Source organism: Pecten maximus, chromosome 15 (assembly GCF_902652985.1).
Source record: "Pecten maximus chromosome 15, xPecMax1.1, whole genome shotgun sequence".
Taxonomy (NCBI): domain Eukaryota; kingdom Metazoa; phylum Mollusca; class Bivalvia; order Pectinida; family Pectinidae; genus Pecten; species Pecten maximus.
In genome coordinates, this window is record NC_047029.1 from 5,157,726 (window position 1) to 5,185,480 (window position 27,755).

General features: G+C 38.1%; 2 protein-coding genes across 3 annotated transcripts; one reads left to right on the plus strand and one right to left on the minus strand.

Moving 5' to 3' along the window:
• Window positions 1-120: 120 nt before the first annotated feature.
• Window positions 121-1,446, minus strand: LOC117344108. Its single transcript, XM_033906755.1, has one exon. It carries the CDS (start codon window positions 1,444-1,446, stop codon window positions 121-123), a length of 1,326 nt encoding a protein of 441 aa, XP_033762646.1.
• Window positions 1,447-7,522: 6,076 nt separating this feature from the next.
• LOC117343434 (cytochrome b561-like) lies at window positions 7,523-27,194 on the plus strand. 2 transcript variants are annotated; one of them, XM_033905775.1, is made up of 6 exons: window positions 7,523-7,651; window positions 11,798-11,861; window positions 17,065-17,312; window positions 21,527-21,735; window positions 22,568-22,731; window positions 25,536-27,194. In XM_033905775.1, exons 2-6 carry the CDS (start codon window positions 11,812-11,814, stop codon window positions 25,687-25,689), a joined length of 825 nt encoding a protein of 274 aa, XP_033761666.1. In that variant the 5' UTR covers window positions 7,523-7,651; window positions 11,798-11,811; the 3' UTR covers window positions 25,690-27,194. The 2 variants fall into 2 exon arrangements, with proteins under 2 accessions (XP_033761666.1, XP_033761667.1); XM_033905776.1 differs by lacking the exon at window positions 11,798-11,861.
• Window positions 27,195-27,755: the final 561 nt, after the last annotated feature.

Below are 27,755 nucleotides of genomic sequence, written 5' to 3' on the forward strand. Positions count from 1 at the left end.
TTATGAGCATTACTTTTGTAGGAGTCTGAACACAATTGCTCAAAATCACATATTACTTTGAAACAAACAAAATAAATTGCAACAGTCTCTAACATGAACTTTAACCAATAACTGAATGATTCACCATGAACTGTTTAACTTGACAGTCCTACTATGATCACAACTAAAATATTTGAACAGTCTCTTAAAGAATTGAACACAGTCATCATTAATGGTTACAAAACCAAGTTCCTGAATAGTCTTCAGACCTAATAGGTTGGTGAGTCCGTTAGGTACAACAATGAAAGTCACACTGGATTCAACGCTAGTACGGGGGTTTGTGACCTTGAGGGTACACTGCCCAAGAGGTTCCAAGTTAGTCTTGTTCCACATATTTAACTTCACTTTTGTGGGCGTTACTTGGGGCTTCCTCACATGTTTTTGACAAATAGTATTAACATCAGCAGCACTGTCAAGCTGAAATTTCACAGAATTGTCATTTACAGTCAAAGACGCATGTATTCGTTGTTTGCCGGAATCAACTGCCATGAGCCATGCTCCATCTTCATCATCAAGACATGTGTCCTCATTTGCGAGTGACACTGCGTGTACCTTCTTACATTTTGCTTTGAAATGGTTTCGTCCTTTACAAAAATCACAGGTAGCACCCCATGCTGGGCATTTCTCCTTTTGTCGAGCATGCTGATAACCACAAAAAGTACATTCAGGTCCTTTACTAGAACTGGTATTGGTACGCGACGGTCTCGAGGGTTTCTGTTGACTTTGAGGTTTCACGAACGGTTTCCTCCCCTTCGAGTTTGGTTTCTGGTTATAGTTACTAGCGACTTTGTTCACTCTCGATGTGGGGTTAGTGTCACGAAGTTCTCTTACTTGCTTATTTGATTGTTCAAATGCCCTACAAACCTTGACAGCTTTCTCAAGGGTGAGTTTATCTTCCCTCAACAAGAGTTCCTGTAACTTTCCTGTTACTGTGAACACTATTTTATCGCGCATCATTCTCTCTTTTTCCTGGAAGTTACATGCAGACACCCTGGTTTTCATTTCAGTCAGGAATTTATCAAAAGGTTCTTGATAGGGTAGGTTCCAAAACCTATGTGATTCTAATACCTCGTTGTCGCGGGGATTGCAATATTTCTCAAGAGCTTGCAATACTTTATTGGGGTCGTCCTTGTCCCCTTCCTCTTCCCACGTGATCTGGTCATAGATCTCTAAAACATGTGATCCCGCGCAATTCAATATGATTGCTGTTTGAATTCGCTGGTTACGTTCACCTGCACCCGATGCAGCTAAATATATCTCAACTTCACGCTTCCAGCGTTTGAAATTCTCGGATACATTTCCTGAAGTTATATCGAGCTGTGGGGGCAGACGTAACGAGGTACTGTATGCGTTATTGACTTGGGTTGGGGCCCTAGCCGGAGCAGGGGCGCGACTCGGAGAGTCCATGACGAACGTTATCACCTAACAGGGCGACAAAATACAGTAAATCAGAGTCAATCAGTAGCGGAATACCACCTAGATTTTAACAAATCATCGTCCACGACGCTGCCACCATGTTGATTCGTGGGTTCTGTACATGTGTGTGCATTCATAACACGAGGCTTGTCTGTCAGGCCACAGGTCCTAGCCTCGTCTGTCAATACACCCAATATATAATTCTATAAATATATCATCACCGTAATGGTCATTACCGTAATGAACATCAGCATTACGGTAGTGAAATCGACATTACGGTAAGGACATTAGCATAGCGGTAAATGTAGTTATCCACTTAAAACGATTAATTGACGATATGTATCACATCTTTACACACATATTTATATCGATATTATCGTATCGTGGACTTGTTTTCGATACATACATGTAGGCTTTTTCAATATATGGACTTTACTAAGATATCATTACGGTAATGACACCGCCATTACGGTGATGACATTAGCATTACGGTACATATATGTATTATGTAATTATCTACTTAAACTGGTTGATTAGCGATGTGTATCGTTTTGTATCACAGATATGTCGATATTATCGTAGCATGGACTTGTTAGCGATACATACATACAGGGTTTTTTTTTTATTATATGGACTGTAGTAAGATATACCATTACGGTGATGACATTAGCATAGTACATATAAAATGTACGGTCTACTTAAACTGGATGATTAGCGTTATGTATTGTTTTTATCACATATGATATATCGTAATATCGATATGTATCGTATCACCAATCGTAAACTTGTTAGCGATAAACAGGTTTCCAATATACAGACTACAATTAAATTAATACAGCGTTTTGTTTTATTTTATTTTAGTCTTCAAGTCGCTGGTTAACCAAACTGATATCAGTCTGGGAATAACTGAAAAGGTATTTTTCGATATATTACGGGACGACGAGTACCCAGACTGGGGAACAAAGGTCTGCGAGACATATAATACCATTTGTAACACCAAAGATATGTTACGTTTAAGACAAAAACAAGCAGAACAATGGTTTCTGGAAAGGCAGCAAATGCTAGACGCGTCAAGGAATGGCGCGAGCGTCAGCGAGAAAATCCCGAGAAACACGAAGATTATAAACGAAAAGAAAGGGAAAGAAATAAGAAAAGACGAGAGAAAGGATTGATTCAACCTATTGGCAATTTGGGAGAAAGAGACCAAAGGAGTCAGAGGCGAAAGTGGAAAATTAATCAACGCAACAAAAGACAAAACGACAAAGATCTGCAAAAACAGCTGGAAAGTATTGAGACGCCGCCAATGTCACCATCACAAGCAGCAGCTGCTAATTAAATATAGCAGTCCCTTCGGCTCGGCCAGAAACCTTGCAGAGGACAGGGAGAAAGAAAGTTAGGAAAGACCGGGCAAAGGCATATCGAGATATTTACAAATTGAAAATCAAATTACAAAAGGAACAAAAGCAGAAGTCGAAATACAAAAAGCGGTATCGGCGATTAGCAACCAAGAAATCAAAAAGTCGCACATTGAACAAGAAAGTTGACGAAATGATACCGACGAACGAAACAAAGAAGGCTCTTCTGGTCCACCAAAGTATAGTGGACAGAATCAAAAACAGATATATGAAATCGAAATCACAAAAAGAAAAACAAATGATATCAAGTTTGATTTGCTCATACAGGATATGATGAGGACGAATCGTCTTCTTACATACTTCAGGAAAGTCACAGGGATTACAAAGCATTACAATGGGAAGAGGCCAACGGAGAGACGGAGACCAACAAAACCACTCAGACTGAAAGCTGCAGTTTCTGCATTTCTTGAGAGGGACGACAATACCAGGCTGAAAGCGGGGAAGAAATCGACGATCACTCGACAAGGTGAGAAGAGGCAAATACGACTGCTAACTGATGACCTGAAGCACCTGTATGCAAAGTTCCTTAATGAATACACAGGAAAAATGTCGTACAGCTTGTTTTGTTTCCTGAGGCCATTCCACATCCGGGTACCAACAGCAACCGACAGAGATACATGCCAATGCAAGATACACGAGAATATTAAATTCAAAGTAGAAAAATGCAAACAACACGGAGTTCTCTCTACGAATGCAACATGCGATCCTAAGAATAAAGAGTGCATGTATAGAGAGTGCCAGACCTGTAAGGATCAAAGTATAGATTTCGACCTGACAAATGGAGATGATCAAGTGTCATGGTCTGTCTGGAAATCACAGCGACATGAAAGAGAGAAGGCCACCAACGGGAAAACGACGACTACCACTGTTAGCATGACGGTGAAAGAGCCGGATTATGGGTCCTTCAGAATTCTTTCAGAAGAACTGCAGAAGGACATTCAAAAAGTAACAAGACACATATTCAATATCCGTCACCAGTACCAATCACTTCGATTTCTTCTACGAGACAGAATGAACCATGAGGAAATAATAATGCACATAGACTTCAGTGAAAACTATAACTGCAAATATTCGTCTGAAATCCAGAGCATGCACTTCGGTGCCTCTCAGCGCCAAATATCACTACATACAGGGGTCGCATACGTAGCTGAAAAAACGTTTTCATTTTGTACAGCTTCAGATTGTCTGAAACATGGTCCTGCAGCTATATGGGCCCATTTACACCCAGTGATATCAAACTTGAAGGAAGAATCTGGTGCAAAGAGAATACATTTCATAAGTGACGGGCCAACAACTCAGTATAGAAACAAACACAACATGTATTTCTTTTCTCAGAAGATCTACCAGTATGGATTCGAGGGAGGAACTTGGAATTTCCTAGAAGCTGCGCACGGAAAGGGGGCTGCCGATGGTGTAGGTGCCGCTGTGAAGAGGCTTGCAGACAGATCTGTTCTGGTAACTGGCAAGGACATCATGAGTGCCTCAGATATCAAAGGACTGGCGTCAGAAACCAAAGTGTCCCTGTACACAATCTCTGAAGAGGATATCAGCAATATAGAGGCCGACATTCCCTCCAACATCAAGCCTATTCCAAAAACAATGCAGATACACCAGGTAATACTTACTTACGATTTATATAATGGATACTACAATAGACTATAAGTTCAAAACTCATTTGTATTTATATAAATATAAATCTATAACTCATCTGTATTTAACTTGAAAGATCTTGACATGTACTACTAAAATACACAATGCTTATACTTCCAGCATGCTAATGGCCCTGTACATTTTTTGACAATTTGTTCTTGGTACGTCAATTTGAACTTCAAATATATGTGTATATTATAGACTTAATCTTTAACCTTTTCAGTTAGTGACCAAGACTCGTGGTAATGTCCTTCATCGAGTACTATCATGCTTCTGTGGGGGAGAGTTTTTGGAATGTGTCTGCTTTACACCAAGTACCACAGTATTCAACATAGAGGTAAGTAAAACGTCAAAACAATTTTTAAGAGCATTATTTCATACGTAGTATCCATTGTTGCCTACAATTCTAGTAGTAATAAAGTATAGATGATCATTCCTTTATTAAGTTAAAATCAAATATTATCCAGGAAGCAGTCCGTGGGATGGATTCTGCACCAGGCCCAGTTGGTGATTCTGTACCAGGTCCCGTTGGTGAATCTGTACCAGGCCCAGTTGGTGATTCTGCACCAGGCCCAGTTGGTGATTCTGTACCAGGCCCAGTTGGTGAATCTGTACCAGGTCCCGTGGGTGAATCTGTACCAGGTCCCGTTGGTGATTCTGTACCAGGCCCAGTTGGTGATTATGTACCAGGTACCGTTGGTGATTATGTACCAGGCCCAATTGACGATCAAACAGTTCAGGTATTGAATTTAACATCTGGAATTTTATTATCATGCAGTGAATATGTTCAATCACATACTTTTCAAACTATATTAAAAAGAATCAAATTCTAGGAATTATTTGAATCTTTTGTATCATTATAGGAAATATCTACCGCTCCAGCACCTTTATCTGTCGGCGCCCATGCATCAGACCAAACCAGCGACCATCTGCCCTCTGCTAAACTTGTAAAAGTTGATGTTGTAGACGAGTGTCTTATATCCCGACACTGCGTGGTGTCTTATGATAACATTCCCTTTCCTGGTAAGATAGTCGATGTGGATGATGATGAGGAAGTAGAGGTGAGTGTGATGCACAAGATTGGAAGGAACCGGTATTTCTGACCCGCAAGGGAAGACCGACTATGGTACCCCAAAGAGATGATCGTTACTATGTTGCCTGATGCTCCAGGGCAGGTCACGAAACGGCATTCCGAAATAGACCCACACATTTGGGCTCTCATTGAAATAGATATGGATCTGGTCTGAATGAATTGATGTTTCACACATGAAATAAAAATTGAAGAGTTGTACTAAACTCGTATTGGCGTCATCTGTTTCGGCATAAGTTTGATATCTTGGCAAAAATAATGTCATTAGTCATTACCGTAACAATCATGTCATAACCGTAACATAATGTCACTACCGTACATTGATTTAAAACGTTTCTCCTACTTTCACATCTTAAGGAAATGCAAAGTAAAGATATGCAAAATATTGTATTACTATAAACCGTCATATTCTTTCAAACACAAATTGAATATGAAAGAAGGACTTTGTGACAACGAGATCACAAAATGTCAAAAACAGCACTGGTGAAAAAAATCTCCACTTGATGACCATTATCTCTTCTTTAGTGCTCTTTTATGATTTTTATGTTCATTTTTTCTTCTTCTCCGCATTGTTCTCTATCAAATCCTAACAAAAACTTCTTGCATGTAAACATCCCCTATAGATAAACCAAGAATTAAGTAGTATTACGGTAATGACCCAACATCACAGGTCCCCATCAGATAAACACATTTTATGAAAAACTGCATCGTGTCGAATCACTGCTCGCATCTGAAACTAACAGGGCGAAGAATGAGGATGGAAATAGACCAGTGCTTTAAAGGATTCCTGTCAAAATACGGCCATTTCAACTGTGTCCGAAATTTCCACTTTTTTCTGGAATGACCCACCCATCTGTTGTCTGTACGTAACAGGAAAGAGCTTTGTAATTTAGGGAAGTACTTGAAATTGTGTTTGACAGCACGTTCTAGATCTCAGCTATAGCTTATTTTGTTTTCACTTATAACAGTTTCAAGGTTTACCAACATTATAACCGTCTATCCCCTGACTACACTATTCTATACTCAACTCACTTATCCATTTAATATTGCCGCTCAGAAATGTCATAACATCTGTAACCTTTATATCTATTTTCAATATAATATATTTTTTATATATCTACTGTATATGTAAAGTAATTATATTAATGCTGTCCATCTTTCGTTAATTTGTATTATATATTAAGGATTGTAAATTATATGATGTAATCTTTTAGTATGCTTATGAGCCGTAAGGCTTAAAATGAATAAAACATTGAACATTGAACAGGTAAAATAACTCTGAACGGAGATTTTATGTCAGAAGCGTGGTCATGAACCTTAATGAGTATGAATGGATCGGAAACGATAAAATGTGTATCCTTTGTGATTTGTTGCTTGCATGAAGTATTTGTCAAAAATGAAATTAAACATTCATAAACAATAAATTGTGAATGTTAAAATATAAACAAGTTTTACAAACGTCATGATGTTTCGGTGCGGGCCACAATTAATCATTCTCTGTCTCATCGGTAACTGATAGATTTTAATGTGTTTGTTTTTTATCACTGCATATAAACATTTCTTATTTTTATTCATTCATTTTGTTTATTAAAATGCGAAACGTCATTTATTCTGGGCCGTGCGAATTTAAACGTTTTGGGGCCTGCTCGTTTATGCGGACAAACCGATTCGTCAGGTTTTAAATGTAATATTTCAAACATATATCTTGACGGACTTGCAAATGTTACTACAGGCCTTGGATGTCTTTGTCAAGACTCGTCTGAAAGCAATATAAAATCACCAGGTCCGTCTTTAACTGGTCTAACCGTTTGGACCGCAAAAACGAAAACGGTGCATAACGGGGTGAAAAGTGGGGAATTTATCGACTATATTGTCCTGCTATAGACCGGAAATGAAATTAATGATTTTCACGAGGAATTCCGAAAGGCTATAGCGCACACAGTAAAAGAAAACAAAAACTGTGAAACGTATTTAACCAGACGTTGACAGCAGTAGAATCGCAAATCTGCACGGAATCCTGACGAGTCTGATCGCCTGAAAGGTAAGGATATAAAGCGACGGTGAATATAACATATGGTATTGTTTGCATTCGTGATAGTTTCATCTGTAGACTAACATACATTGACATATGACTGTTTTGTTTATATCTGTAACGTTACGTTTTATGTAACTCACACGTAACGTTATACTTATTCAACTTTGGTCCTTGGCCGTTTTCCAATCACGGTAAGAACAATGCACCTATATGTATTATTTTATTGTTTGTATTTATGTAGTATACTCTGCCATATGTTTGAACCTCATTACTATGATAATTACATGAGAGTTCTGGTCCGGCCGACTCTCATCATGTCAGATCACCTACACACAGCTGACACATGTACTAACCGTACATACTATTACCACTATACGCACTATAGTCATAATAAACAAATGGAATTACTGAAAACAATCTTGACTGGTCATTTATTAAAATAATGATGAAAGAAAAGAGAAAAAAAACACTTCTATATCTACAGGTGGATGTGTCTCATATAATATTGTTCAAATATTAATATATCTTTATCAACAGCTCCCTCTCTATGTATAGGCTATTATGTTGATGACCTCCGATGAAGATCCCATTTGTGTTGTTCAATCCCATCAAGGAGTAATTCAGCTAGCTAAAGGTCTCTGGCTAATTATTTTGATGCAGCCGACGCTCCAGGTGCCTGTCTTAATTGAGTTCTGTGTTGTGAAGTCCTCTAATATTGTTATAAGAGTAACCAAGGGACATTTTGCTTTTCTAAGACAGCTGAGGAAATCACAATCCACTTAGAATTGTGCTAGTGTTGTATTGTGGCCTTACTGTACAACAATTGCTCTATTAATAGCCTGATCTTTTTGTGAATTTATATAAAAAAGTAATTTACATCGAATAGAGTTTCTAAAGTTATACATATGTATATATATATATATATTTATAAGAAGCAAAACATATAGGCATTATATATGAGATATAGCTATATACAGGATAACTATAGTCGTCTTGCTTTGCCCGTCGTCAGCTGCTGTAAAGCGTCCTCATTGTGCCATATTGAATAAACTTTTCACATTTCTATCTTCTTCTCAAGTTCCACCTGTGGGATTCAGCTCTAACTCAGCTGAAATAATCCTGAGATGGACCTGACCCAGTGTTGTTATTTCTGAAATCCAAGATGGCCACCATCTTGAAAAACACACTGTGTATAACCCCCACACAACAGTACTATGTGTAGTTATCTCACTGTACACTGTGTATAACCCCCACACAATAGTACTATGTGTAGTTATCTCACAGTACACTGTGTATAACCCACACACAACAGTACTATGTGTAGTTACCTCACTATACACTGTGTATAACCCACACACAACAGTACTATGTGTAGTTACCTCACTATACACTGTGTATAACCCCCACACACACAACAGTACTATGTGTAGTTACCTCACTATACACTGTGTATAACCCCCACACAACAGTACTATGTGTAGTTATCTCACTGTACACTGTGTAGAACCCCCACACAACAGATATGTGTAGTTATCTGACTATACACTGTGTATAACACCCCCCCCCCCCCACACACACACACAACAGTACTATGTGTAGTTACCTCACTATACACTGTGTATAACACCCCCCCCCCCCCCCCACACACACACACACAACAGTACTATGTGTAGTTACCTCACTATACACTGTGTATAACCCCCACACAACAGATATGTGTAGTTATCTCACTATACACTGTGTATAACCCCCACACAACAGTACTATGTGTAGTTACCTCACTATACACTGTGTATAACACCCCCCCCCCCCCCCCCCCCCCCACACACACACACAACAGTACTATGTGTAGTTACCTCACTATACACTGTGTATAACCCCCACACAACAGATATGTGTAGTTATCTCACTATACACTGTGTATAACACCCACACAATAGTACTATGTGTAGTTATCTCACAGTACACTGTGTATAACCCCCACACAACAGTACTATGTGTAGTTATCTCACTGTACACTGTGTATAACCCCCACACAACAGATATGTGTAGTTATCTGACTATACACTGTGTATAACACCCCCCCCCCCCCCCCACACACACACAACAGTACTATGTGTAGTTACCTCACTATACACTGTGTATAACACCCCCCCCACACACACACACACAACAGTACTATGTGTAGTTATCTCACTATACACTGTGTATAACACCCCCCCCCCCCCACCCACACACACAACAGTACTATGTGTAGTTACCTCACTATACACTGTGTATAACACCCCCTTCTCCCCCCCCCCACACACAACAGTACTATGTGTAGTTATCTCACTATACACTGTGTATAACACCCCCCCCCCCCCCCCCCCCCCCACACACACACACACACACACACACACACACACCCTGAAAATGATTGACTAGAGATTGTCTAGGTTCACTGTCAAAGTGATATAATCTCTGTAATAGATATAGACATCTGAATAAATTACAGTGATTATGTAACCAGGCTTTATCACATTGTACAATTACCTGCTGAGAAAATGTCTAATGGTATTGTATGTATGGTAATGTGAACATTTAAATGTAGAGCATATTGTTGTCACAATATCCTGTTTACAAAAACAATTCTGAGAATTTTGCCAGGAGTAGTAGCTTAGATCCGGTAGGAGTTTCTCGGCTAACGACCTCTGATGTACTGGAAGTCGATCTTCACGTGATGTGTTTATGACAGATCTATTAATATAAATTGATGTATCATTAAAAACAGGATAGAGATGAATGTCTGAGTATAAGTGTCTTTTTATGCTCTAGATCTTCACAATGTGCTAACTTTCAGCAAATAAAATGTAGAAAATAAAATCTACATATTTACATAACAGTATGTATGCTTTTAAACTCAAATCAAATCCTTTGATGAAATGACATAATTATGATACATGTAGGTATGCTATGAATATTCATTAGAAAACGTAATTATTATTATCCCATATATGTTAGAATTCTTTTTGTCAAGAACTCTGTGTGGTGAAACAGGCCAAGACTTGAGGTTATTAATTATGCATGTATGGACCACCAAGCGTAAATTCTTGCCTGAGTTTATCACTGTCATTGAAGCTGGCCGGTTTAGGTCGGTGGTAAACTTGTTTGTGTTTTTGGCCAATGTTAACATTATCAACAACAACTCTCTGCTTCTAATTATACTGTACTGCTGTTTCCAGATAAAATTACCTTCCTTTATATTCTGTGCACAAAGGTAATGCGTTTGTGCCCATGGTGTATATCCCATATGGATGACGATCGATCCCCGTCCTCAATAAAATGTGTGCTCATGGTATATCCCATATGGATGACGATCAATCCCCGTCCTCAATAAAATGTGTGCCCATGGTATATCCCATATGGATGACGATCGATCCCCGTCCTCAATAAAATGTGTGCCCATGGTATATCCCATATGGATGACGATCGATCCCCGTCCTCAATAAAATGTGTGCCCATGGTATATCCCATATGGATGACGATCGATCCCCGTCCTCAATAAAATGTGTGCTCATGGTATATCCCATACAGATTACGAACGATCCCCGTCCTCAATAAAATGTGTGCCCATAGTATATCCCATACGGATTACAAACGATCCCCGTCCTCAATAAAATGTGTGCCCATGGTATATCCCATACGGATTACGAACGATCCCCATCATCAATAAAACGATGGAAGTTCCTGTTAAAATTGAACTGTCTTAATTATAACCTCGCTATCTGCAATGCAATATCATTGTAGTTGTTTTGTTTTACAGACAAATATCTTATTGCATGCATATATTGCACAATATGTTTTTCTCAACCATAATCACCTAATATAAACCTCTAATTTAATCTAAATTGTACAAAATACTTATATATGCTCCTTACAAAATAACAACCAGAACTGGAACGTTGAATTGTTTTCTGAGTGACTGAAATCTATATGTAAGATTTAACAATTAACGAGCAATTTCCCCTTAAACCTTAAGTGAATCAGCGCCTCAAATACAAAATGTGACACTACACAATACACAACACAAAAGATAGCAATTATGCTTCAGACATGACAAAGTTATATAATAGCTCAAACATCATTTTCATGTTTTCTACATTCCTACAGACAACTCATGAAAGATGACAGAAGTTGCATCAAATGAAACTATCTCCAATACAAATACGAACAGGTACGAAACATGGGAATGCACCTTATATTACTAACACACAGGTGGGATATGTCATTAACAGCCTGCTTATCTCTACTATAACATACAAAATGGCTTAACCAAGGCATGCATGCATCCATACCATCAAATAACATGCCTTCATACACAAACCTCACCATACCCAGGTAGGACTCCATACCTTACAGCATGTCTGTACCTTAACTAACCACACAACACACAGGTAGGACTTCACACCTTACAGCATGTCTGTACCTAAATTTAAACTAACCCCATAAGTAGGACTTCACCTTACAGTATGTCTGTACCCTAAACTAACCACACAGGTAGGACTTCATACCTTACAGCATGTCTGTACCCAAACTAAGCACACAGGTAGGACTTCATACCTTACAGCATGTCTGTACCCAAACTAACCACACAGGTAGGACTTCACACCTTACAGCATGTCTGTCCCACAAACTAACCCCACCACAGGTAGGACTTCACACCTTACAGTATGTCTGTACCCAAACTAACCACACAGGTAGGACTTCACACCTTACAGCATGTCTGTACCTAAACTAACCACACAGGTAGGACTTCACACCTTACAGCATGTCTGTACCTAAACTAACCACACAGGTAGGACTTCATACCTTATTTAGCAGTCTGTACCTAAACCTAAACTATACAACACACAGGTAGGATTCATACCTTAAGCATGTCTGTACCTAAACTAACCACACAGGTAGGACTTCATACCTTACAGCATGTCTTGTAACCTAAACAACCAACACACAGGTTAGGACTTCACAACTTACAGATGTCTGTACCATAACACCTAACCCTACAACACACAGGTAGGACTTCACTACCTTACAGCATGTCTGTACCTAAACTAACCAACACACAGGTAGGACTTCATACCTTACAGCATGTCTGTACCTAAACTAACCTATACAACCACACAGGTAGGACTTCCTACCCTTACCGCCATGTCTGTACTCTAACGATAACCACACTACAGGTAGGGACTTCACTACCTTACAGCATGTCTGTACTAAACTAAACCACACAGGTAGGACTTCATACTTACAGCCATGTCTGTACACTAAACTACAACAACACCAGGTAGGACTTCATATCCTTACAGCATGTCTGTACCTAAACTAACCAACATGTAGGACTCCTACCTTACGCATGTCGGTACCTAAACTCACACACAGGTAGGTACTCTACCTTACATCATGTCTGTACCTAACAACTATAAAAACACAGTAGGACTTCATACCTTACAGCATGTCTGTACCTAAACTAACCACACAAGGTAGGAATTCGTGTGGGTTATCCCCTTACAGCATTGTCTGTACCCTAACTAACCACACAGGTAGGACTTCCATACCTTACCTCATGTCTGTACCTAAACACTAACCCCACACACAGGGTAGGACTTCATACCTTACAGCATGTCTGTACCTAAACTAACCAACACACAGGTAGGACTTCATACCTTACAGCATGTCTGTACCTAAACTAACCACACAGGTAGGACTTCATACCTTACAGCATGTCTGTACCTAAACTAACCAACACACAGGTAGGACTTCACACCTTACAGCATGTCTGTACCTAAACTAACCCCACAGGTAGGACTTCATACCTTACAGCATGTCTGTACCTAAACTAACCCCACAGGTAGGACTTCACACCTTACAGCATGTCTGTACCTTAACTAACCACACAACACACAGGTACATTGTAGGACTTCACACCTTACAGCATGTCTGTACCTAAACTAACCACACAGGTAGGACTTCCCACCTTACAGCATGTCTGTACCTAAACTAACCACACAGGTAGGACTTCCCACCTTACAGCATGTCTGTACCTAAACTAACTATACAACCACACAGGTAGGACTTCACACCTTACAGCATGTCTGTACCTAAACTAACCACACAGGTAGGACTTCACACCTTACAGCATGTCTGTACCTAAACTAACCAGTCAACACACAGGTAGGACTTCACACCTTACAGCATGTCTGTACCTAAACTAACCACACAACACACAGGTAGGACTTCACACCTTACAGCATGTCTGTACCTAAACTAACCACACAACACACAGGTAGGACTTCACACCTTACAGCATGTCTGTACCTAAACTAACCCACACAGGTAGGACTTCACACCTTACAGCATGTCTGTACCTAACTATCCCACAACACACAGGTAGGACTTCATACCTTACAGCATGTCTGTACCTAAACTAACCACAACACACAGGTAGGACTTCACACCTTACAGCATGTCTGTACCTAAACTAACCAACACACAGGTAGGACTTCATACCTTACAGCATGTCTGTACCTAAACTAACCACACAACACACAGGTAGGACTTCATACCTTACAGCATGTCTGTACCTAAACTAACCACACAGGTAGGACTTCATACCTTACAGCATGTCTGTACCTAAACTAACCACACAACACACAGGTAGGACTTCATACCTTACAGCATGTCTGTACCTAAACTAACCACACAGGTAGGACTTCATACCTTACAGCATGTCTGTACCTAAACTAACCACACAGGTAGGACTTCATACCTTACAGCATGTCTGTACCTAAACTAACTATACAACACACAGGTAGGACTTCATACCTTACAGCATGTCTGTACCTAAACTAACCAACACACAGGTAGGACTTCATACCTTACAGCATGTCTGTACCTAAACTAACCACACAGGTAGGACTTCATACCTTACAGCATGTCTGTACCTAAACTAACCATACAACACACAGGTAGGACTTCATACCTTACAGCATGTCTGTACCTAAACTAACCAACACACATGTAGGACTTCATACCTTACAGCATGTCTGTACCTAAACTAACCAACACACAGGTAGGACTTCACACCTTACAGCATGTCTGTACCTAAACTAACCAACACACAGGTAGGACTTCACACCTTACAGCATGTCTGTACCTAAACTAACCCCACACAGGTAGGACTTCATACCTTACAGCATGTCTGTACCTAAACTAACCAGTCAACACACAGGTAGGACTTCACACCTTACAGCATGTCTGTACCTAAACTAACCACACAACACACAGGTAGGACTTCATACCTTACAGCATGTCTGTACCTAAACTAATTATATATATATATATATAACCACACAGGTAGGACTTCACACCTTACAGCATGTCTGTACCTAAACTAACCACACAGGTAGGACTTCACACCTTACAGCATGTCTGTACCTAAACTAACCATACAACACACAGGTAGGACTTCATACCTTACAGCATGTCTGTACCTAAACTAACCATACAACACACAGGTAGGACTTCATACCTTACAGCATGTCTGTACCAAAACTAACCACACAGGTAGGACTTCATACAACATGTCTGTACCTTAACTAACCACACAGGTAGGACTTCACACCTTACAGCATGTCTGTACCTAAACTAACCAACACACAGGTAGGACTTCACACCTTACAGCATGTCTGTACCTAAACTAAACCATACAACACACAGGTAGGACTTCACACCTTACAGCATGTCTGTACCTAAACTAACCCCACAGGTAGGACTTCATACAACATGTCTGTACCTTAACTAACCACACAGGTAGGACTTCATACCTTACAGCATGTCTGTACCTAAACTAATTATATATATATATATATAACCACACAGGTAGGACTTCACACCTTACAGCATGTCTGTACCTAAACTAATTATATATATATATATATAACCACACAGGTAGGACTTCACACCTTACAGCATGTCTGTACCTAAACTAACTATACAACACACAGGTAGGACTTCATACCTTACAGCATGTCTGTACCTAAAGTAACCATACTCAAATATTTTTCAGCTATTTATGAATTATGTCAATTAATGTTGAGTATCCCAAATTACTCTGTCAAGTACACAATATATAACTCTTATTTATCCAATATGCAAAACAATACAATTTGTTCAATTTAGCTTCTGCACGCTTAATATGAAAACCTTGGAGGTATATTTCGATGATGATAATTAGCTAATTAATTATAAACTGCTTGTATTTACGCACCAGCCGGGAACGTAATACTGTAACTGCTTTTTGCATTGCTGTATAAGAAATAGATTGTATATAAATTTTATTTTTTAAATATGACCAATTTCATGTTTTTTGTATTCATAATAAATGCCTTATCAAATGAAGTGGTCAATTTCATGTTTAAGAGTTTCGAAGGACAGTATGCAAAATCATAATAATGATCATGCATACATAATCCTTATATCAACTGATGTTAATTTTATTATGTAGAAATTTGAGGCTGCAGTCAACACTTGAAATTATTTGATGAAAAGAATTTGTATATTAAATGATGGTGGATTGTGTATAGCAGTGTACTACAAAATAGTTATAGATTGATCTCTGTAAGATTCTGTATAAGATTTACTGTCAAACCTGCCTTAGTGAACAACTTATATTACTAGAACCTGAGACCACCTGTCATATGTGACCATATTTTTTCTCCCAATGATATTTACTTAATCAAGTTTCTAGAACCTGAGTTAAGAGACCACCTGTCACATGTGTTCTTATTTCCTTTCCAATGCTATTTACTAATGATACTACATGTACTAGAACATGGGTTAATAAAGCACCTGTCATATGTAACCGTATTTCCTCTCCCATTGCTATTTACTAGATATACCAAAACCTGAGTTAAGAGACTGCCTCTTGTACATGTATGTGACCTTCTACGCATATATGTTGCCTCCCTTGGAAGGTCACACGAGGATTGACTGAACATGACTATGTTCTAACTTACTTCGGATTGATTATTTATAATATTTGACCATTACCTACTTGTCGACCACTGATAGTAACCGCGATGTTAATGTTAAAAATCAGTTATAATGAATGGAATGTGAGAGTTAGCTCTGATTGGTAATTGTCGGGTAATTGTCTCCCCTGATTTCTTAATTACATTGTTGTTGATATAAAAAGTCTATTACAATTGATAATCAATTGTTTTAATACTTGGTTTGTTTTTGGTTTGGTTTGTTTTTGTTTAACGTCCTATTAACAGCCAGGGTCATTTAATAAATTATATTGTTGTTGATATAACAGGTATAGTACAATTGATAGCTATAATTGTGCCATCTCTAATGAAACTTTTTTTTACACACAGTTCAGAAATTCCGGAAACTGCTGTGATGGAAAACTACGACAAACATGATGCGCCCCCTGGTGGCAATCTTGGGTCATTCACTGGTCTGGTGCTACTGGTGCAGGGTCTTGGTTTGACTGCGGTCATCCTTGTAGCAGTATGGATGGGACATTTCCGTGATGGCTTTGCCTGGACAAGTGATCCGGCTAAGGAGTTTAACTATCATCCGGTCTTTATGGTGATTGGTCTCATCTTTCTGTACTCGGATGGTAAGTATATATAGGTGTCATCTTTCTGTACTCGGATGGTAAGTATAGGTGTCATCTTTCTGTACTCGGATGGTAAGTATAGGTCTCAGCTTTCTGTACTCGGATGGTAAGTATAAGTGTCATCTTTCTGTACTCGGATGGTAAGTATAGGTGTCATCTTTCTGTACTCGGATGGTAAGTATAGGTCTCAGCTTTCTGTACTCGGATGGTGAGTATAGCTGGTCCCATCTTTCTATAGTCGGATGGTAAGTATAGGTCTCATCTTTCTGTACTCGGATGGTAAGTATATGTCTCATCTTTCTGTACTCAGATTGTAAGTATAGGTCTCAGCTTTCTGTACTCGGATGGTGAGTATAGCTGGTCCCATCTTTCTATAGTCGGATGGTAAGTATAGGTCTCATCTTTCTGTACTCTGATCGTAAGTATTGGTCTCATCTTTCTGTACTCGGATGGTAAGTATAGGTCTCATCTTTCTGTACTCGGATGGTAAGTATAGGTCTCAGCTTTCTGTACTCGGATGGTAAGTATAGGTCTCATCTTTCTGTACTCAGATTGTAAGTATAGGTCTCGTCTTTCTGTACTCGGATGGTGTGTATAGCTGGTCTCATCTTTCTGTACTCGGATGGTGAGTATAGGTCTTATCTTTCTGTACTCGGATGGTGTGTATAGGTCTCGTCTTTCTGTACTCGGATGGTGTGTATAGCTGGTCTCATCTTTCTGTACTCGGATGGTGAGTATAGGTCTCGTCTTTCTGTACTCGGATGGTGTGTATAGCTGGTCTCATCTTTCTGTACTCGGATGGTGAGTATAGGTCTTATCTTTCTGTACTCGGATGGTAAGTATTGGTCTCATCTTTCTGTACTCAGATGGTGAGTATAGGTCTCATCTTTCTGTACTCGGATGGTAAGTATAGCTGGTCTTATCTTTCTGTACTCGGATGGTAAGTATAAGTGTCATCTTTCTGTACTCGGATGGTAAGTGTAGGTCTCATCTTTCTGTACTCGGGTGGTAAGTATAACATGCATGATGCTTCATTCATTTTCCAAAGGAAAGCATTTCAGAATTTACGGAAAGTTCCTAAACAGGAATCTTTCCTTTAATTCAATAATGCTTGTCATTGGAATTTTTTGAGATAAGGAATGTTGATGACACTAGGATCAGATATTAGCCTGGCAAGGAACAGACTGATGAAAATTTGAAGGTAAAGGCTGGTCGTTATTGGAAATATACACACACAAAAAAGTCACTAAAAATGACTTGATTTGCTCCGCAATGTAGATATTGGGGAATTATTACAATGATCGATGCACATTTAATCAATCAGTCGATTATCACTGTATTAATTACCTAAACCCTAATAACTAAGTTTTGTGTTGGGGATAAGCAACATGCAGGTACAAAGTACGTTGTATTCTGTGAAGTTAACTAGATATTTATGTAGGTTTTCCTTGGTCAGTCAAGCTGAATATTTTATGTAGATGATTATCAGACTTGCCTGTAGTACTATATATATACTGGCTGGGCCAGGGATTACTTCTGGTTGAAAGGTTAGAGTGACCATATATAGGCAATTCAATTACTGGGTAAAATTTCCTCCAGGCTGAAATTGTAAATTTGTAACTTAACTAGAACTTTACACAATATTACTGAGCAAAATTGTTTACCTTACCCATAAACTAGACTTTCAGTAGCTACTGTAAAAAACGCGCATTTGAGGTTCATTTTCAGAAAATGAAATTTTTAGTTTTTATTTATTTTTTTAAATGTTTAACTTTAACTGCACAGTAGCAACTGTTTTAGTGGAAAGTATCAGTTGATTTCCAGCTTCAACAGTTGCTAGACTTAATTCCAGGTACATTAGTTGAAGTCAAGCAAAAATGTCCAGGCCACTGCTATTATATAGATAGGGAAAATATGTCAAATTCAACTAAATATCATGACTCAGATAAATTGTATGGAAAAATACCTGGTACTTTTGTATTGTAAGGTCTTTTTAAATCATTTTTTATATAGAGTAAATTATTTGGCTGGAGAGGGGGGGGGGGAGATCCACTAATATATAATTATTGTAGAAAATTGAAGTCCGCTACTACACAAATACATTCCTTTATTCCTTTACAGTATTGGTAATGAAGAAAATGGTGAAGTACCGGTATTATAAAGGTGGGGATTATTTTCCATCAATGCTAATTTCCCATATCTGGGTCGGCTTAAAGATTTTGTTTACCATTATAGAGACCATTCACTCACTGAAACAATGCTTAAGTGTGCTATCAAAGTTGGTTCCCATGGCTATACATTTAATCGATGATGCACTTGCCTAATTAACTAATTACTTAAATAGATTACTTAATGAAGAACACAGAGTTTGTCGACAAAACAGATTATTTTTTTTTAATGAAATAGGAAAGTAAGAACCATAAACTAAATACTATAATACTAAATAAATATACCGCCAATTAATATTTATCTTTTAAGCAATTTGTGAACAAATAACATTTTGAATGTGTTCCATGTTCAGTTGATTCAGAATTATTTAACATATAGAGAGCTTTATCACTTACCCTGATCCTGCCCAAAGATCAAAACTTAACCATTTGCGCAAAGTGTTTATTTTTTGCTTTGATGTGTGTCACCCCACTGACTTATTGAATGGTAGTTGACATAGCAGACCACCCTGTTACACTCCAAACCTTAATTTACACATAATCCTTTCCTTATATATAACAACCAGTAGCATGCATACAAGTTAGGCCACATTCTTAAATGACCATCGCTGTTAATTATTACCGATAAATTAGAATATAATATACAATATGTTACATGGCGGATAATGACTATACAAATCATGCAATGATATACCCTATATCCCTCAATCTCATTGTTCCTTTGACAATATACAATTATGGCCCTCTGTGGAGGAATATATCCAGAATTATGTCCCTGGGAAGGGTTATTTTCCCGAGGGCGTAGCCCGAGGGAAAATAACTCTTCCCAGGGACATAATTCTGGATATATCCCGACACAGATGGTCATAATAGTTTTATTATACCGAAAAAGAGCATATTTTGTGGCCTTTTTGGTGTTTAAAGCATCCTTGCTGTCCAATATCGCTGTTATTTCTACTTCTGTTGATCGGCCAAATCGTGATGACACTGCCATTTCAAAAGCCTGTGTTGTTGTTTGTGTTTTTGGAACCAGACGACAACAAACGCAAAAGAGTTCCACTGCCCGACTTCCGATGCAGGCGCGTTCGATGACGAAGGGTTATTCATCGGGCGGAGGGGTTATACACCGGGGTATAATACTCTGCTGCCATGGTAACATGGTTATTCGACGGGTTATACCCCGGCGACAGCATTTGTCGAGGGATATTCGATTTATAAAATGTCAGGTGATATGTTTTCGTCCAATGAAAAAAATTCTAACAAAAGTGAGGTATAATAATACTTTTTACATTTTCTTCAAGTAAATAGCTTCTGTCTGTGATTTGAAATATTATGTTAAAGTGCTTCTATCTATTCTATAGTTGATGGTGAGTTTAGGGACGTTTTACCAGGTCTAGAATCACGTGGTTTGACAACAAAGATGCCTTCTTATCTAAAACTTGGGCAGACCCAACATGACAACCTACAAGCTAACATTGATATCCATAACTTAAAATCCAGTAGAGTAGCGGAGTCATATCACGGACGCTTCAAGCAATGGCTGTTTTTCAAAGCACACCTTGCTTCAACTATTTCATTGATGTCATTGAGGCACTTGTGGGCATATAGTAACAGCCTGACTCAATGGAATCCAAGGACCCATTTATGTTAGAAAACCGGAGCGAAATACAAAGGAAAGGGCAAATTGAAAAGCACACCTTAGTGCTCACAACACCTTATATTAGCTTAGCGTGTGAATTTTAAAGATGAGCCAGATCTTATCTGTTCTTAATGTATTTAAAAATTTGACTTTTTCTTTGTATGTATGATATCTAACATGTTACTGTCAGCAAAAAATGAAGAATTAATATTGGAGCATTTCCCCCCAAAACTATACTTTTTTTTCCATTTTTGGCACAAAAAGGACAGTTTGTCCTTATGTTTGTAGACATAAATGTCTATTTGTAAATGTAGGACTACCAATATCACATACAAGCTTTTTTTTTTGTTAGGCTATTTTGAAACCTGGCCTATGAATAATTACAAACTTATATTTATATTTTAAAGCTATCCTGGCATATCGAGTGTTCCGCAATGTGAAGAAGATGTACATCAAGGTTATCCATGGATTTATACACTTAGGAGCGCTAATTTTTGCCTCGGTGGGGCTGAAGGCCGTGTTTGATTCTCACAATCTGGCCGCCACACCCATACCCAACCTGTACAGCCTACACAGCTGGCTCGGACTCATCACCGTGATCATGTTTGGTCTGCAGGTTAGTCAATGTCAATTCAACCTAGTCATTCCATATAATTGAATGGCACACATTGATGAAAAGCACCTGTTAATATGAATTTATAATAGGTACAAAGTGTATTTCGAATGATGAATATAATACTGCAGTATTGAGCTGTTTCGTTCTTCTAGTTATATTCATCATTATGATAATGCTAGAGATAAAAAAGGGATGAATCCAATAGAGAATAGCTGGAATTCAAAATTTACCCAAATGTTTTAAAAGCAGAAGGAGAAGAGCATTTACCCTGGGATCGAATCAGTTTGGTGAAATTTGGATATTGGAACATTTTGAAATATATCTTAAATTTGTTGAGTGTATCTTCTGCACCGGTGACAAATTCATGAGAATTTAGATTCTGCATGTAGTATTTTGACCGGTCTCTGGGGATAAAAAAAGAGCTTGTGTAACTACTACATAGTAATTGTGAAGGATTGCAAAAACAATTATGCAAGCTGACAGACTGAAATACTGGAAATGTAAATTTTAGTGGTGATTTTATTTGAATAAATTTTAGTGGTGATTTTGTTTTTAATTAGCACTTTTTGCACTGAAAGGATCTGTTAAATCATGATTGTGCTAATTGCGGTTTCGGTATATCATTGTAACAGAAAGTCTGGTGGAAAGTATTACACCATTAATCCGTGATTAAATCCACTAATCTATGTTAGTTTTGTTATACCCATAAATTAAATATACTGTAATGAGTATAAAAGTAGTTAATGATTTTTTTAAAAGGTTTGGATTGTTAAAAGTTTCCTGTAGATCCTTTCTAAACTGATGAAACTGACAAAGTTGACTGATGTTGCAGTGGCTGGTGGGCTTCCTCACTTTCTTGGCTCCAGGATGTTCCCAGGGACTGCGGGCACTTTACATGCCCCATCATGTATTCTGGGGTGTTGCTATTCTATGTATGGCTGCTGCCACGGCGCTGATGGGAATCACGGAGAAGGCCATCTTTTTGAAGGATCAGATGTAAGTAAAATATAGAGGTCATATGAAGTTGTGGTGTAAGTATGTCAAAGTCTCTTCAACCACTGTCAGGCCTACATGGTGTATTCTGACTATTACTGATCATGAATTGTACTGATAAAGGCAGATAAAGGTCAAGGGTTACACCACAGTTTGTATCTATCAGATCCAGAATAATTGCCCTTTTGAAAAAATTAACAGAGGTTGAAACAGACAAACTAATTATACCCCCGCAACGAAGTTAGGGGGGGTATATATACTGGAATCAGGTTGTCCGTCCGGCCGTCCGTCTGTCTGTAGACACATTTTGTCCGGACAACTCCTCCATAACCAATGGGCCAATTCCAATGAAACTTCACACAAATTTTAATGATCATGTGTAGAATATTTTTCTCAAAATTATGGTTGCTATGGCAACTGGTCACTATAAACAGGTTTTCCGATAAGAACCATAACTTTAAGTTTGTCCGGACAACTCCTCCTAAACTAAATGGCGAATTTCAATGAAACTTCACACAAATATAGAGGACCATGTGCAGATGTGCATGCCACTTTCTTTTCTTTCAAAATTATGGTTACTATGGCAACTGGTCACTATATATAAACAGGTTTTCTGATAAGAACCATAACTTTAAGTTTGTCTGGACAACTCCTCCTAAACCAAAGGGCCGATTTCAATGAAACTTCACACAAATATAGAGGACCATGTGTAGATGTGCATGCCACTTTATTTTTCACAAAAAATACGGTTGCTATAGCAACTGGTCACTATAAACAGGTTTTCTGATAAGAACCATAACTTTAAGTTTGTCTGGACAACTCCTAAACTAAATGGCCAATTTCAATGAAACTTCACACAAATATAGAGGACCATGTGTAGATGTGCATGCCACTTTCTTTTTTTTTCAAAATTATGGTTGCTATGGCAACTGGTCACTATAAACAGGTTTTCTGATAAGAACCATAACTTTAAGTTTGTCCGGAAAACTTCTCCTAAACCGAAGGGCCGATTTCAATGAAACTTCACACAAATATAGAGGACCATGTGTAGATGTGCTTGCCACTTTTTTTTTTCTTCAAAATTATGGTTGCTATGGCAACTGGTCACTATATTACTGGGTTATCTTAGATAGCCTGTAATTAACAGATTCCAATTCACCATTGTCTCGTGCAGATTGCGGGGGTATTAGTAAGCCATCCTGGCGACAGTTCTAGTTAAAAGAGGATTCCACTTTTGAATGTTTTTTATTTTATTTTTTGTAAAGGAAATATGCTTAGATGGTGTTTTGGGGCCTAAAGTTGAAAATATTTCTGAATATGGGATATTTTTTACACAGAGATATAAAGACATGAAAAGCATTTTAACTCTGGTAGAGGTATAATGATTGACAAGTGCATCTCATCATTAGGGAGAAGCTATCAATACCTTGTTAAAAGATATTACATCTCAGACAGTGTATACATTGCTTCTCACGAAAATGTCTAAAATGCACCCTCATGTTGTTGTTTATGTATCGGACCAAAATTTACATACAAAATATAGAAGCATAGTACAATTAAATGTGATGAAGATAAAAATAGAAAATCTGATTTTGGAAGGTAACAGGGTAAAATATGTAACTTTTTGTATACAAGACATGCAACAGCTTATTCTTGCTTTTAATGGTAAAAAATAATTTGTATCACAATAAGTTGCATTCAAATATGCTGGTTATCTCCCTTCAATTGTGCAAGAAATATTAAGACAAAGCTCTAGCTGTTAGTTTGTGTTATTATAGTGACTATATATAGTTTGTGTTATCAGTGACAAAACAGACAAAACTCTGTAGTTTGTGTTATCAGTGACAAAACAGATAAAACTCTGTAGTTTGTGTTATCAGTGACAAAACAGACAAAACTCTGTAGTTTGTGTTATCAGTGACAAAACAGACACAACTCTGTGTTACAAGTGACAAAACAGACAAAACTCTGTGTTACAATTGACAAAACAGACAAAACTCTGTGTTATCAGTGACAAAACAGACAAAACTCTGTGTTATCAGTGACAAAACAGACAAAACTCTGTAGTTTGTGTTATCAGTGACAAAACAGACAAAACTCTGTAGTTTGTGTTATCAGTGACAAAACAGACACAACTCTGTGTTACAAGTGACAAAACAGACAAAGCTCTGTGTTACAATTGACAAAACAGACAAAACTCTGTGTTATCAGTGACAAAACAGACAAAACTCTGTGTTATCAGTGACAAAACAGACAAAACTCTGTGTTATCAGTGACAAAACAGACAAAACTCTGTAGTTTGTGTTATCAGTGACAAAACAGACAAAACTCTGTAGTTTGTGTTATCAGTGAGAAAACAAACAAAACTCTGTGTTACAAGTGACAAAACAGACAAAACTCTGTGTTACAATTGACAAAACTCTGTGTTATCAGTGACAAAACAGACAAAACTCTGTGTTATCAGTGACAAAACAGACAAAACTCTGTGTTATCAGTGACAAAACAAACAGAACTCTGTGTTATCAGTGACAAAACAGACAAAACTCTGTGTTACCAATGACAAAACAGACAAAACTCTGTGTTATCAATGACAAAACAGACAAAACTCTGTAGTTTGTGTTGTCAGTGACAAAACAGACACAACTCTGTAGTTTGTGTTATTAGTGACAAAACAGACAAAACTCAAAACAATGGAACAGGCTAAATTTTGTTATTAATGAGACCAACTTAAGTTGAAAGTTAAAATACATATACACACATGTATATGTTATAACATCCCTAACAATAGTTGTTTTATACCTTTACAGTCAGTATGCCAAAAAATCTACAGAAGGCCTGGTGCTGAATTCCCTTGGTATTGTGATTGTAGCCCTTGTCGCCCTGGTGGCTTTTGTGGTAACACGTCCAGAATACAAGCGTCAGCCGTCCCCAGAGGAAGACCACATACAGTTGATGGGCTAAGTGGAAATACATTGCCCAAAATTCTGAAAAAGGATCTGACTGACAGGCGGTCTCTTGACAACACTGATCTTCAAACATTTAACTGGACTACTCACCGAGATATTCAAAATCAAGCTTCCTTATTTTGCAGATAGAAATATTGGATGAGATCTCCTCTAGCTTTCTGTTATAAATGTATATGGTAGGAAAATATATTTCGGTGGGTCCCATCATGTAAAAATGAACTTTAAAACTTTGATTATGATAAAGTTAAAACTTGGGTTATAATAAAAGTTTAGTCCACAATCAAATCCTTCTGGCAGATTATATACATTTTACCTACCATGTGTGTAAGAAATGATCGACAAAAACTAAAATAAGCATATCCTTAATTAAGGTCCAGATTACAGTGCAAGAAATGATAGCATTATATAAATATATAAATATGTGTATAAAGAAAAGAAAATGAAAAAAACTCCACAACACCTCTTTAGTACATAATTTTGTCGCATCTTGGCAATTCTTCAAACTGTTTATATATTTTGTATAATATCAATGGATTTAAACAGTTTGAATTTCACTTCACTTTCTTGTTCTGACTTTGAACTACTTTACTTTCTTGTTCCGACATTGAACTATTGGTAGTTCACTTTCTTGTTCCGACTTTGAACTAGTTCACTTTCTTGTTCTGACTTTGAACTATTTCACTTTCTTGTTCTGACTTTGAACGAGTTTACTTTCTTGTTCCGACTTTGAACTGCTTCACTTTCTTGTTCCAACTTTGAACTATTGGTAGTTCACTTTCTTGTTCCGACTTTGAACGAGTTTACTTTCTTGTTCCGACTTTGAACTGCTTCACTTTCTTGTTCCAACTTTGAACTATTGGTAGTTCACTTTCTTGTTCCGACTTTGAACTACGTACTTCACTTTCTTGTTCTGACTTTGAACTAGTTCACTTTCTTGTTCTGACTTTGAACTAGTTCACTTTCTTGTTCTGGCTTTCAGTCTTGTCATCCTCGATTGTTTTACTTTGTGTATTTGTTTATGGATCAATGTTGTCAAGGGTTCTGTATCCTGTTACTGCCAATACGTAATAATCAACATTGTTGTTCTAAGGTGCAGTGTCTGATTGTATATATAATGTGTTATTGTGCTATAGGGTGCTTCAGTTTACTAAGCTGAATTCGCAGATATTCAACACTTCTCAAAGAGATATAATTATGTTTTCTCCAAAATTCTATCACATTCCTGCGATATGTTGTAAGGTCTCATTACAACACATTGACTTTTTGTTATGAGGTTTCTGTTACAACAGTTTAGACATTTGTTGTGAGTTTGCAGCACAACATTTATGACATTTTGCTGTGAGGTTATGAGCCATTCAGATAGATATTTAAAACAGAATTCCAAAGATTCATTTCAGAAAACTTTGGAATTATCCACTTATATATGCTCATAAGCTAATTGCATTCACTGGTAAACTTGACTGAACATAGTTTTGTTGATGATATTTTTCAAATTTTTTTTTAGCTCACCTGGACCGAAGGTCCGGTGAGCTTATGCCATGGCGCAGCGTCCGTCGTCCGTCCGTCCGTCGTCCGTCGTCCGTCGTCCGTCCGTCCGTCCGTCCGTCAACATTTGCTTCAAATCGCTACTAGTCATAAAGTTCTTATTGGATTTTGACCAAATTTGGTCAGAAACATCCTTGGGGGAAGGGGAAAAGATTTTGCATAAATGGTGATTCTGACCCCCGAGGGGCCAAAGGGGCGGGGCCAAATATGGGAAATAGAGGTAATTCCTCTAAATCTCTACTTGTCATAAAGTTATGAATGGATTTGAACCCAATTTGGTCAGAAACCTCCTTGGGGGAAGGGGAAAAGATTTTGCATAAATGGTGGCTCTGACCCCCGAGGGGCCAAAGGGGCGGGGCCCAATAGGGGAAATTAAGGTAATTCCTTTAAATCGCTACTTGTCATAAAGTTATGAATGGATTTCAACCCAATTTGGTCAGAAACATCCTTGGGGGAAGGGGAAGAGATTTTGCATAAATGGTGGCTCTGACCCCCGAGGGGCCAAAGGGGCGGGGC